The sequence below is a fragment of the Bos indicus x Bos taurus genome, chromosome 11, assembly GCF_003369695.1.
Source record: "Bos indicus x Bos taurus breed Angus x Brahman F1 hybrid chromosome 11, Bos_hybrid_MaternalHap_v2.0, whole genome shotgun sequence".
Taxonomy (NCBI): Eukaryota; Metazoa; Chordata; class Mammalia; order Artiodactyla; family Bovidae; genus Bos; species Bos indicus x Bos taurus.
The window spans coordinates 72,645,484-72,658,970 of NC_040086.1; the positions used below are offsets into that span (position 1 = coordinate 72,645,484).

The window sequence follows — 13,487 nt, forward strand, 5'->3', positions numbered from 1 at the left end:
TAATAGTCATGTGATACGGGTCTAAGGGGGAATGAATTGACTTCCTGGCAATTATTCTTCCTCCCCCATCACGCCCAGTAATTCCAGAAAAAACATCTACTTCTGCTCCATTGACTATGCTAAAGCCTTTTTGTGGATCACAACAAGCTGTGGAAAATTCTTAAAGAGATGGGAATACCAGACCACCTTACTTGCCTCCTGAGAAACCTGTAAGCAGGTCAAGAAGCAACAGAACCAGACATGGAACAATGAACTGGTTCACTGGTCACCCTGTTTATTTAACTTATATGCAGAGCACATAACGTGAAATGCTGGGCTGGATGAAGCACATGTGAAATCAGGATTGCCGGGAGAAATATCAATAATGTCAGATATGCAGATGACATCACCCTTATAGCAGAAAGCAAAGAGAAACTAAAGAGCCTCTTGATGAAGGTGAAAGAGGAGGGTGAAAAAGCTGGCTTAAAACTCAACATTCAAAAAATTAAGATCATGGCATCCAGTCCCATCACTTCATGGCAAATAGATGGGGAAACAGTGGAAACAGTAACAGACTTTATTTTCTTGGATTCCAAAATCACTGCAGATGGTGATTGCAACTATGAAATTAGAAGACGCTTGTTCCTTGGAAGAAAAGCTATGACAAACCTAGACAGCATATTGAAAAGCTAAAACATCACTTTGTCAACAAAGGTCCATCTAGTCAAAGCTATGCTTTTCCCAGAAGTCACATATGGGTGTGAGATTTGGACCATAAAGAAGGCTGAGTGTCGAAGAACTCATGCTTTTGAACTGTGGTGTTAGAGAAGACTCTTGAGAGTCCCTTGGACTGCAAAGAGATCCAACCAGTCCATCCTAAAGGAAATCAACCCTGAATATTCATTGGAAAGACTGATGCTGAAGCTGAAGCTCCAATACTTTGGCCACCTCATGTGAAGGGCTGACTCATTAGAAAAGATCCTGATGCTGGGAAAGATTGGGGGCAGGAGAAGAGGACACCAGAGATGGTTGGATGGCATCACTGACTCAATGGACTTGTGTCTGAGCAAGCTCCAGGAGATGGTGAAGGACAGGGAAGCCTGGCGTACTGTAGCTCACGGGGTCTCAAAGAGTCGGACACAACTGAGTGACTGAACAACAACAATCCCCATCACTCCCAGTAAGGCCAAGTAGTAGGGGCAACCCAGGGAAGGGTTGGTATCTCATTCCATGGTTGGATAGATGCTTAGGCAGTGAGCTTATTGATCTGAGTGCAGGTGAACAGAACAGGAGATGGGACTTCCCATTACATCTGATTGTATTCTCATTGTTTCTACCTCATAGAGAAGAACTCTCATTTTAAGTATGAGAGGAATCTGCCCTGACATTTTCTTGTTCACTTGCATTTGCATCGTAAGCATTATCTTCAATTGTGGTTTCCTTGCAGGAATCTTGTTAAGCCACCTATCCATTTGTGAGAGTTAATTTAGTTACAATTTGGCAAAGTAATCTGTAAAGCCACTTAGCTACGTGCATGTGACCTGGAATACATCACACTAGATAGCTCTTATCAGGATCCATTTGAGGCAGGCAAACCAAGCTTTCTAGGGAGCATGGAAGTGAATGGACAGAGGAAACAGGAGCTAGTTTGGAAGACCTAGCAGCACAGTCCAGATTCACCTGGACTCTGGCCACTCCTGAAACAAATTTATGTATATATATATGAGATTAATTCTGTCAATTGAAAATCTTATTTACAATGCAGATTTCTCAATGTATTGGTTTACTAAGGCTGCCATCACAAAGTATCACAGCTATGTAGATTAGACAGAAATGTGTTGTCTCACTTTCTGGAGGCTGGAAGGCTGAGGATCAAGGTGTCTGCAAGCTTGGTTGCTTTTGAGAGCTGGGAGGAAGAATCTTTTCCAACCCTCTCTCTTAGCTTGCAGAAGTTTTCTGGCAATATTTGGCATTCTTTGGCTTGTGCCTGTGTCACCCAGATCTCGGCCTTCATCTTTATGTGATGTTCTCCCTGACTAAGTGTCTCTGTGTCCAGATTTCCCATTTTATAAAAACACCACTCATGTTAGGTCTGGGGCCCACCCTAGACCTAATATGCCCTTAACTAACCACGTCTGCAATGGCCATATTTCCAAATGAGGTCACATTCTGAGCTATTCGGGGTCATATAAAATTTGGAGGAGATGCAATTCAATCCATTATGCTGGGCTGTGCCTCAGATCTTCTAAAACAGGATCTCTGAGGGCAGGAGTTACAATTCATGTGTTCAAGAAGGACCTCAGATAACCAGTATGCTCATTAAGGCTAGAGATCTACACAGTCATGGGAAATGACTCAGAATGTCCTCTCTTCCATCTCAAGTGCATACACCAAATAGAATTAAACCATAGACTTTCATATTGTAGCTGAGTTCAAAAGAAATGAAACAAAAATGTTCATGATGAATGTCTCCAAAGTGGAGACATTAAAACCAGAGAGCAAAGCGCTGGCTGAAGCTAGGGCAGCTCTGAGGAGTGATAGGCAAGGTCATGGGCCCAGAGAGGCTGGGGCTGGGGTCCAGCGAGGGAGCCGATAGGGTGTGTGTTCTGTGGAACTACTCCTTTTGCAAGAAGCCTAGAGCCTTGAAGAGATACCTTGTCAGTCAAAGGGGACTAGAAAATCAACTAAAGGTTTGTTTCCACTAATCAAAACTTTGGAAGATGGAGAAACTGCTGTGTGAATTCACAGAATCAAATAGCTTTCTTAGCTGAGATGCATCTAAGGAAATGGAATTTTGGTTGATGAGAAGGGAGTGATCAGGGGTCAGTTTGGGACACCAGAAGCACAGCTGGGATCTGATAAGGCCTACCAGTAATAGGGTGAGATTAGAGTAGACAGAGGCTGGATTTCTGAGCAATTGTGGGCCAAGGAGTCCCACGAGGTGGGGATGGATAAGAGACACAGAGAGCAGGAGGAGGAGAGTGCCAAAGATGAATATGTTACTTTTAAATATTCCCAAGATTGTTCTGTGCCTTTAACTCTCCTTAAATCTGCCCCTTCCCAAAGCCCATCCCACCTGCCCATTCCTGGGGGCTGGAGAGAGAACAGCAAGGTGGCCTTCATGAGCTGCCACTGAGCTGGTGGAGAAATGGCTTAGAACCTTGTGGTGCTGGCTCAGAAGAGCCCTCTCATGAATGACTCTGGCCAGGCCCACTTTAGAGAAATCAGGGTTTCTAAAATCACATGACGCTTCCTTGTTTGGGACTCAAAATTGAGAATTAATTGGTTTAAAAATGAAAACTGCTGTACAAATTATAATATCTTGTAGCGGTTGTATACCAACTTGTAATAATATCTTGTAGTAGTTGTATACCAACTTAGAGCTACCATCTGTTAAGTGTTATTTATTGTGCAACTTTAGAGTTTTCCAGGTGGGGGTAGTGGTAGAGAACCTAATGCCAATGCAGGAATGTAAGAGATATGAGTTCAATCCGTGGGTCAGGAAGATATCCTGGAGGAGGGCCTGGCAACCCACTCCAGTATTCTTGCCTGAAGAATCCCATGGACAGAAGAGCCTGGAAGGCTACAGTCCATAAAGCTGCAAAGAGCTGGCCATGACTGAAGCAATTGAGCACACACACACATACAACTTTAAATCTATCCTGTTTAATCCTCACAACAGACCTATCAAGTAGGTATAGTATTATCCCACCCCATCTTGTGGATAAGAAATCTTAGGCTCTGGAGATTATGTAAAATGATCACTAGTAAACGGTGAAGCCAGATCTGAAACCTGGGTCCGTCCAACTTCTACATCAATATGTTAATAGTAGTTAAACATGGAGAGTGAATCAGGAACAACATTTATCCCATTTTTAATATTATGGGGGGTGTTTTCCAAATTTTACATATAAATTAATAAACATAAAAAAAGAATAACAACCAAAAAATGAGGCTTTGGGAAGTACCTGCAGGAGAAGGCAACAGTGGGGAGAGTGATGTTAAGTGTGATCCTTCATCCTGGGTACGCTCCATCATGTCCATGATCCTGGCTCATTGACCTAACATCTACTCCAGTATTTAGGTTGTTGCTCTTGCCTTCTTCCCAAACCCAGGACACTGTGCTTCTAATAGATTAATGAGGTCCTGGGAGGCGTGAACCTGACACTGAAAAGCCTCCTGCCTCTTTCTCCTCCCCACCTACAGGTCAACCCTTTCAGAGACCGAATCTGCAGAGTGTTCTCCCACAACAATGTGTTCTCCTTTGAGGATGTGCTGGGCATGGCGTCTGTGTTCAGCGAGCAGGCCTGCCCCAGCCTGAAGATAGAGTACGCCTTCCGCATCTATGGTGGGTGCTGTGGGGATTGAGTAGTGGGACAAGGGCCATAGAGTAAATACCACATCTGGAATCCATCAGCATCAATGCATTGGTCTGATGCTGTTCGTTGGGGATTACTTGAGTATGAGGGGTATTATACTTCTCAAGTACTGTAGATCTTTGTTTTTTTTAATGGTTGAGAAGTCCAGCTCTAATGGATTGATGACTTCCCTTCCATGTCACCAGAGACAGGCAAATGGAGTCACTGGTGCTGATATTCCATATAGCAGCATGGGCAGGCCAGAAAGAGAAAGAGAGGACTATATATGGGCATGAAGGGGTTATGCTTGTTCTGTAAAAGTTAAGAGATTTAAAACACTGAAACTAGCTCAGCCACTAAATAGCTGAGAAATCTTGGGCAAATCGGTTTACTTTTTAGAGCCTCAGTTTCCTCATCTTAAAAATGAGCAAGTTGAGAGATATCATCTCTGAGGTCCCATGACACTTGGGAGCTGAAGTTCTGCTCTTCAGCCTCATGAACCCCTAGCACATCTGGGGCCCCGGAAATTCCCAAAAGGAATCAAAAGGAAAGAAACAAAGCCTTCAAACAGATCACGTGCAAGGCTTCAAGCTCATCTTGCCAACCCCTTGGGCCAAAGGACTCGTCCATTTAGGCTTGTGTGGTCTGTCATCTCGCCTGTCTTCCTTCTCTACCGGCTCCTCCCACCCAGTCCCCACATGGTGGACGCCATCTTATTCCTGCCTCAGCCAAGCGGACTTGGATAGAATGGAGTGAAGGGGATTTAAGCCAGAGGGACCTATAAAGTCTCAGTGTCTCATCTCTCATGTAAAAGGGGCTTAATGATATTTTTGTATTTGATATGTCTTCAGGCTTAGTATCCAGTAAACGCATAGGAAATCATAAGTTTCCCTACAGAGACAAGCTGAGTAAGCTCCTATCATACTGTCTCTTCTGCAGAAAGCAACTATAAACTCTAAACAAAATGTAAAAATCAACTACCTCAAGGCACTGCATAGCCACGGAAAGCACAGATTTAACACTTGAAAAAAGGAAATGGTACTGAACGGCTCTCCACCCCTCTCCCCCAACTTTTAGTTTTGTACTTTTCCAGCCTGAAGGTGAGCTTCAGTACGTGGCATCATACAGGACTAATAGAAACCCTGATCTCTTTCTGACTTGAAAAATCAGAGTTTGGGACACCTTTCCCATCAAAAGTGAAAAGAAGGGAGAGTCCATGAAAGAAAGCCAGAAGGAGCCAAATCTCATTCTGACCTCTAAACCATAGACACCAGGGTGAACTCAAAGCAACTCAGGTAAGGATGAAAGAACTGAATGGAGAATTGAGCTGCCATTGCATTTTACAAGGTCCCTGAGTGAGAGGGATTGCCCACTAGAATAGAAAATTCATCACTGTTTGGAAGAATATAACAGAATCCACAGTTTCTACATAAAACATTTATAATGTCTAAGATACAATAAAATTATTCGGTATCTTATTATTTTTTAAACAAAAAATGATGCATTCCCAAGAATGAGGACTGACTCTAATATGAGCCAGATGTTGGAATTAGCTGATAAATATCTTCAAACAGTTATTATAATTATGCCCAATGATATAAAAGAAAATGGACTCCTAATGAATGAAAAGATAGAAATTCTCAGTAGAAAAATAGAAACTATAAGGATCAAATGGAAAACACGGAACTCAAAAATAAAATATCTGAAATAAAAATCTACCATTTGGGCTTAGCAGGAGAATCAAGCCCACTCCAGTATTATTGCCTAGAGAATCCCAGGGATGGGGGAGCCTGGTGGGCTGCCGTCATTGGGGTCGCACAGAGTCAGACACAACTGAAGTGACTTAGCAGCAGCAGCAGCAGCAGCAGCAGGAGAATGAAGATGAGAGAGTCAGTAAACCTGAAGACTGATCAATAGAATATAATCTAATCTGAAGAACAGAGAGGAAAAATATGATGAGAAAAAAGAAACAGATCCTGAAGGACATGTAGGACAATAGGAAGGTCTAACAAATATCCAACTGACATCTCAGGAGAGGAGAGAATAAACAGGGCAGAAAAGATATCTGAAGAGATAATGGCCTCAAATGTTCTGAATTTGATATGAGACACAAATTTACAGTGAACTTTAAGCAGGGTAAGTACAAATGAAATCATAGACCCAAATTCAGTTGGCTTAATAGTCCATTCAGTATTATTCCTCCTTCCTTACTCCAAGTACTGCTGGGAGTCCCCAGGGATTTCCAAGCTATCCACAGCATTCTAGTTCGTGAGCTGTGATACTTTCGTCGGCCCTTCCACCACAGAGCACTTGCTGTGCTGTCTCTAGCCTCTTCTGTCTCCTGTTAGTACTCTTCTGGATGGGCCAGCTCTTCTGGGTGGAAAATGCTGACCCAGACTAGGTGCTCTTGTCTTACCTGTGCAAGTAACATGAAGTTACCTGTGTAAAGGCAACCGAGGAAGAGCAGCAGTATATTAGTTTTCCACTGCTGTGTAATAAGTTACCACAAACTTAATGGCTTTAGATGAAACATACTTATAATCTCACAAGTCTGGGCCCAGCTTGGTCGGGTCCTCAACTTAGGGTTTCACAAGATTGCAATCAAGGTTTTGGCTGGGCTGCAATCTCACCTGAAGAATGACTGAGAGGGGAGGAACCCACTTACAAGTTCACTCCAGTTGTTGGCAGAATTCATGGACATGACTGAGCGACTGAACAACAACAACAGAACTTAGAGCCCTGGCCTTTTGTTGGCTACCGCCTGCATACTGCCCTCAGGTTCCAGAGGGTGATCTATGCTCCTAGTCACATGGGCCTCCCAACATGGCCAGTTGCTTCTTCCAAGACAGCTAGGGAGTCTCTTGGGCCAGACTGCTGGCAATATAACATATTATATTATAGACATCTCATCTGTTGCCAAATCCTGCTGCTTAGATGTAAGTCCCCACGCACACTAGATGGGTGTGTCGATTAGACAAAAGCATGAACACCAAGAAGAGCAGATCATGAGGGAAGGAAGGCACTAGAGTTTGTCCACCATAAGCAGTGTGGAATCCATGGCAGAAGTGAAGCAGGCTTCCTGAGGGCCTCAAATGCAGCTGGAAAGTGCTCAGGAAGCCAGGCAGCTCCTTCCTCCTTTTTTCTCTCTGCCTGCCTAGTCTCTTATCTCTGCTTCTCTCTGTGTACCTTCTCCTTCTGCAGATCCAATTTTTATGCCTCTGTGCCTATGGACCAAAGATGACTACCCCAGCCTTCACGTGACCTATGGGCTTCACTCTGACTGACGGGCCACAAGCATCTCTGTCTCTCATTTCCATTTTCTCGGGAGATGCTTATCGGCTCCGCGAAACCAGAGATCCAGCTGCCCTTGGGTTAGGTGACCAAGCTTGCCCAGTCATCCACAACCAAGAAAAAGCAGCTTCTGAGGCCAATCACTGGGAGTTGAAATGCTGCTCAGAGATGGTAGGGTAGGCTGGGCAGATGTTCCAAAAGATATCTGTCTCAGCTGTCTTCCCATTGTTTCTAGAGCTAAACAAACAAAACCACCAAACCTTCAGGGAACTAGATGAGTTCCCTCAAGACATGGGAGCTCAAACGTCTTCAGCTCACGAATAGGGGGAAGGTCCTCCCTCCTGAGAGGTCAGGCAGAGTCCTCAGGTCACATCGAGAAGCAGACACTCCAGGCCCCTACACTGTCCTTGTATCTTCTCCTCTCTACCCTCCTCCAGGGCCTCCTCGAACAGTTTCCTTCCTTTTTGAGCTCCAGTGCAAAAGCAAAAAGCACAGAGCCTTCATGCAAATCAGTGGTGCAAATAGATGCCTCGGGACTCGTAAACTCCAAGGCTTCATCAGCTAGACTCAGGCAAATCTGAATTCTCTTCGGGCTCAGAAGATTGCTGCCTTACAGAGCTGTCAGCAGGATTGAAGATAGGACGTGTGAATCTCTGAGCCTGGTGCCTGGCCCGTGGTGGCTGCTCTATAAATTGAGGTGGTAGTGGTAGGAATGAAGGAAGAAGAGGAGGACTAAAAAGAAGGGAAAGAAAAGGAGAAAGAAAAGAGAAGAGAGGATGATGATGTGATGGCCTCAGCAATCATCCTTAGCCAGTCTGAAGACCTAACTCAATGTTCTAACCCCTCACTACACCAATTGTGGCCTAGATACCAGCAGCAGCATCACTGCCAGAGAACTTGCTCGAAATGTAGAATCTCAAGCCTCAGTCTCCACTTACTGAATCAGAATCTACCTTTGAACAAGACTCCCAGATGATTCCTCTGCACCTGAAAGTTTCAGAAGCATGGCTCTAACCCACTGATTTTCCATCGCTGCCAATACTGGAATCGCTGTTGTTCAGTCACTGAGTCGTGTCTGACTCTGTGATCTCCTGACTACAGCATGGACGACATTGGAATTACCCGGGGAGTTTTCAAGACCTACCCTTGGGCCCCAGGTGCAGAGACTTGATGTGATGGTCTTGGGTATGCCCTGGTTGGCACGCTTTTTGAAAGAGCCCTGCAGGATTCTAAAGTGCAGCAGGAAAAAAAAAAAAAAAAGTGCTGAAGAGTTACTACTGCTCTGACCTACAATATTAGTTAGGACTGCATTCAGTTACTTGTAAGAGCATCCTTGTTTGAAAAAAAAGAAATCCTGGATTCAGGCAGTCCAGAGCTGAGGTAATGGCTCCAGGAGGCAATCAAGGGCCCGGGCTCCTTCAAGCCTCCTAATCTCCCATCTTTAATGGGACTGCCGTCCTCAGAGTCAATGTATTCTGTGCCTACAGGTATCTCGTCATCCCAGTCAAGGAGAAAAAGAGATGGGAGAGGGGATAAGGACAAAAGGAACATTGAAACACACCGACAACATCTACTCTTCTTTAACAAACTTTCTTGGAAGCTCCACCCAGCAAACTTTGGCTATAACTTTATAGGCCAGAACTGTTACATGGTCACACATAGCTCCAAGGGGGACTAGAAGGCTGTGTATTTTAAGCTGGGCATAAACATGAACTGCAATTCTGTTAGGAAGAAGGAAAGGGCGAATGGCTGTCGGTCAAGTCCAGCCGGCTAGCCACACCTACCCAGGACATACCTCCTGGCCTCCAGTCTCTGCTCTGAGGGACTGTCCTGGCCTCCACTTGATCGATCTTCTCTCAGCGTCTCTGGGGAGACTTTCTACCTGTTGGAGACCAGCTTCCCAGCACTGCTTTTCTGCTTGGGTCAGCACGGCTCCCACCAGCTGTGAATTACCGTCAGACAGGTGCCATAGCACCAGAGGCTGATCTTCCCAGCATCTGACATGGGGATGCTAGTGGCTGGGAGCGGCGAGGGAGGCAACCTCAGTTCCCGTGGGAATAGTGGTGAAGGCCTGCCTTAGCTCACTCATTCAAATGAGCTAATCTTGTGAAAGTACTTTGTAAATTGCAAGGAGTAACATGACAGATCGGGATGATGACAGTCAGAGAGTTTGGGGGACACCTGAAGGCTGAGCCCACCAACTCGCTCATCTCCCTTATTGCTGGGAAACAGCAAGAAGAGCCCTCCTCTCTCCCCAAAGTGGCCAAGAACATGGGTCATGAGGCTTCTGAGGCCACATGGGCTGCCGGGTAGCCCAGAGCTCCCAGCCCTCAACCCTTACCCAGGTTCTGCCCTGGCACCCCCATGGGAGGAGAACTGTCCAGGACTACACTTTACTCCAGCAAATTATTCTGTTTTCAGATGGCTTGGGATCAAAGCCATGTTGCTTTGCCGCAGTCTCTGCATATGGGAGCTGGGCCAGCAGGACCCCTGGAAACACTGCGGGGGGTGGGAGGAAGGCTCTCAGGAGAGGCTGCAGGGCTTCTCACCCGCAGCGCAAGGTCACTGCGGGGCCCCACTCCCTCTAGTCCTGACGCTGGACCCTCCCAAGCCCCTCTGCCTCTCCCCCACTGGCTCTGATCCATCGCCCGTGGTGTGTCACAGGGGAGCCATGTAGATGAACATCATGGGTTTCAGTATCCAGTCCCCATGGCTGATTACCATTCAGCAGGGGAGAGCCACCTGCCTAAAGAGTGAGGTGCTCAACTGGACCTTTATGTCCACACCCTTCCTTGGAGAACAGAGACCAAGGTCTTGGCTCCACCCCCGAAGGGTCCCCGTGGCTCCAGCAAACTCATTCCTCCATTCTGGGCCCAAGTTAGCTCTAGCTGTCATTCTTCAAAGTGGGATATTACACAGTTCCTAAGGTTGGCATGTTTCATATTCAACGGTCATCACATTGAATTGAATTTGCCTTCTACTGCTGCAACTCCCCACACTTAGGCCTGCCCCAGGTCCCCCTGAGTCTCAGGTTCTAGGCCCACCTGGCAGAGTTGGGCTCCTCGGGGCCTCCCAGAGGCTGGTGGGAGCCTGCAGGTTCCAGCCAGTGTCCTGGCCCAGGACTCCCTTCCTCTGAGGCCCCGCCTCCTCTTGGCAGATTTTAATGAGAATGGCTTCATTGACGAGGAGGACTTGCAGAGGATCATCCTCCGGCTGCTCAATAGTGACGACATGTCAGAGGACCTGCTGACCGACCTCACCAGCCATGTGTGTGCCCAGGGCTGCGGGGGGCGGGGGGCGGGGGGCGGTGGGTCTGGCCATCACCGGAAGCCTCTTGATGGCAGGCAAATGAGGGGCTCTGGTGGATGCACACTTGCTAGAAAAAACTACCTCCAGTTTCTGTCCTTCCTCCAGGACCATGCCTCCCTTCCTGGGTCCCCAGAGCAGTAGCCCAAGGCCCCCATCCAAGGGGCCCTCCCACCAACCCTGTAGCCACTGCAGGCAGGTGGGCCAACAGCAGCACAGCCTCAGATGGACACATCACAATGTCCCCTTCCCCACACTATAACAGCACCACACAATGCCCAGATGTCCTCAAGTGAGAGTCCAAAGGACACGAAGACAGCCCCGGGCCCATCTGTCCTAAGAGCACGAGAACTCTTTGGTCTGGATGGGAACTAGGAGCAAAGATAAAACCACGAGGGCTCCTGGCTGCGTCCCACCCTGACTGTGCACCTCGCAGGGCAGCGCCCCTGCCTGTGACTGGGTGACAGGAGCGGGTGGGGGATGTCACCCTGTCCATCATCCCCACATCCATTCTCACTGCCAAGTTTGTGCTGGAGACACCAAGAGGACTCTTGCCCAAGATGAGCTCAGCCCACAAGGTCCCAGACAGCAGTGCACATAACCTCATCTCTCTGCATCTCTGTGTCCTTGTCTGGGGCAGGACTAGGGGTGGGAGTGGGGGCAGGGAGTGGAGAACCTGCCCCCAGGGGACTCTAGGGATGCTAAGCACCAGGCAGAGAGCCTGGCTTGTGGTAACACTCAGCATGTGGTCCCTGCCCCCCAGCCCTGCACCCCCATCTCACTTTCTGATTCTCTGCATTCTGGCTCCTTTTGCGCCCCTGTCCAGGTCCTGAATGAGTCAGATCTGGACAACGACAATATGCTGTCTTTCTCAGAGTTTGAACACGCAATGGCCAAATCTCCAGATTTCATGAAGTAAGGTGTTCTGGAGTCGGGGGGTGCCCAGCCTAGTGGGGGAGACAGGAAGCTCCCCGCCCCCAGTCTCCCTGAGCCAGCAGAGCACCTCAGTCTTCCCAATGAGGTCATGAGTTTCCAGGGCACTTTGCAGATTCTTTCAGAATCAGCAATACTGGAACTTCTGAGAAATGAGGTAACCTGGAAAGAGACAGGGCATGGAGTTTCAAAAGGCAAAGCGGAGATTGCAGTTCAGGCATTGCAAGCAACGCGGATGGTCCAGACTTTAGGTGCTGTCCCTCTCCAGCCAGCGCAAAGCCCACTGGGCTGCAGGACTGATCTGGGGAGTCCCCTTTGCCACTGTTAGTCCTGCTCCCCTCCCACTACAACCTCCAGTGGCCACTAGGAGCTGGGGACTGGCACCAAACCCGGGTGGGGGTGGGGCAGACAGTGAATATGCCAGTGATGGAGCTCAGAAGAACTCAGGTGGAAAGGGGCCATAAGGGTCATATCTGGTCCAGACACTTCTGGACAATTGGCCATCTCCATATTGGCTGTGTTCAACAGTTTTATTTGGGTCCCTCCAGCTGTGGGAAGTACACCACCACTGAAGGCAGCCCATATCAGGAGGACCAGCCCGGTTAGGGCAGTCTTCTCGCACTGAACTACATGTTTGCCTGTGTCTGCTGTTCCTGCACCCTGTTCTGCCCTTGGTCATCAGCCAAGGTGACAGCAAGGACAAATGCCCCTTCAAAATGGTTTAACCAATCAAAAATGAACAAAACCAGCTAGGCCTCATGGAGCACCCGGCTAGGAGCCCGGAGTCTCTGCCTCTGTCCTCAGCAGCTCTGGTCTTTGCTTTACGTGCAGCCAGAAATCTCTGCTTTGCCAGGCATGAGACCAAATGTGGCCTCTCCACAGTGGTCAAGTTTATAGCTCTTTGGCTCCCAATGACCCTCAGTGAATGTCCCTCGGCTCTGACTGAATTCCCAGAGAATCTGATTGGCCAGTCCAGGCAGGTGTCTGGCCCTCTTCCAATCACCTGGCTGGAGGAGATGGCCCTTCCTTCCAACATGGCTGCCCAGGGGCTCTTTTAGAGAAAGACAGTCCACACTTGGAGCACCCTACTTGATCCTCTTCTTCTATAACAGCCCAGCACACAACTGAGGCTGGAATCTGTCTGCCTTGAGTGTTTTCTTTGAATCACTCCCCTTTCTTTCCACTGGCTCCAGCACCACAAGGTTGTGACTGCCTTAGCATTCTGGAGCTGCTCAAAGGAGCTTTAAAGAAGGCTTTGGGGTGGCTTGGATTGCTGCAAGCTGACCATTGCTCAGACAAAGGGACACAGAGCTGTGAACCCAGGAAGTAGAGGGGATTTTACAACTTCAGGCTTGAGGTGGCTAATGGAATTCCTTCTTTCAGCTCCTTTCGGATTCATTTCTGGGGATGTTGACGTGAACACAAATACCTGCTCTGGTGGCCTTGAAGGGGACCCCTGGAACTTGGAATTCAACCCTCTGCAGGCACTAGAGGAAATCTGACTAGAAGAATGACTTTGTCCCCATCCCTCCCTCACTTCTAGAATATTGTTCATTCAATAAAGCAAAATTAAAGCCTTTCCCTTTTCCCATCAGTTCATCATATTTTGAACTGAACTGA

At 47.6% G+C, this 13,487-nt stretch overlaps 1 protein-coding gene across 2 annotated transcripts in view; it reads left to right on the top strand.

Moving 5' to 3' along the window:
• Window positions 1-13,444, top strand: part of CIB4 (calcium and integrin binding family member 4) — a 103,716-nt gene extending 90,272 nt beyond the window's left edge. For both annotated transcript variants that reach the window (XM_027555883.1, XM_027555884.1), the window contains 4 exons: window positions 4,186-4,327; window positions 10,786-10,895; window positions 11,761-11,849; window positions 13,251-13,444. In XM_027555883.1, the coding sequence (XP_027411684.1) occupies window positions 4,186-4,327; window positions 10,786-10,895; window positions 11,761-11,849; window positions 13,251-13,281 (372 nt within the window). In that variant the 3' untranslated portion in view covers window positions 13,282-13,444. The remainder of the gene's footprint in view (window positions 1-4,185; window positions 4,328-10,785; window positions 10,896-11,760; window positions 11,850-13,250) is intronic.
• The last annotated feature ends 43 nt before the right edge of the window (window positions 13,445-13,487 follow it).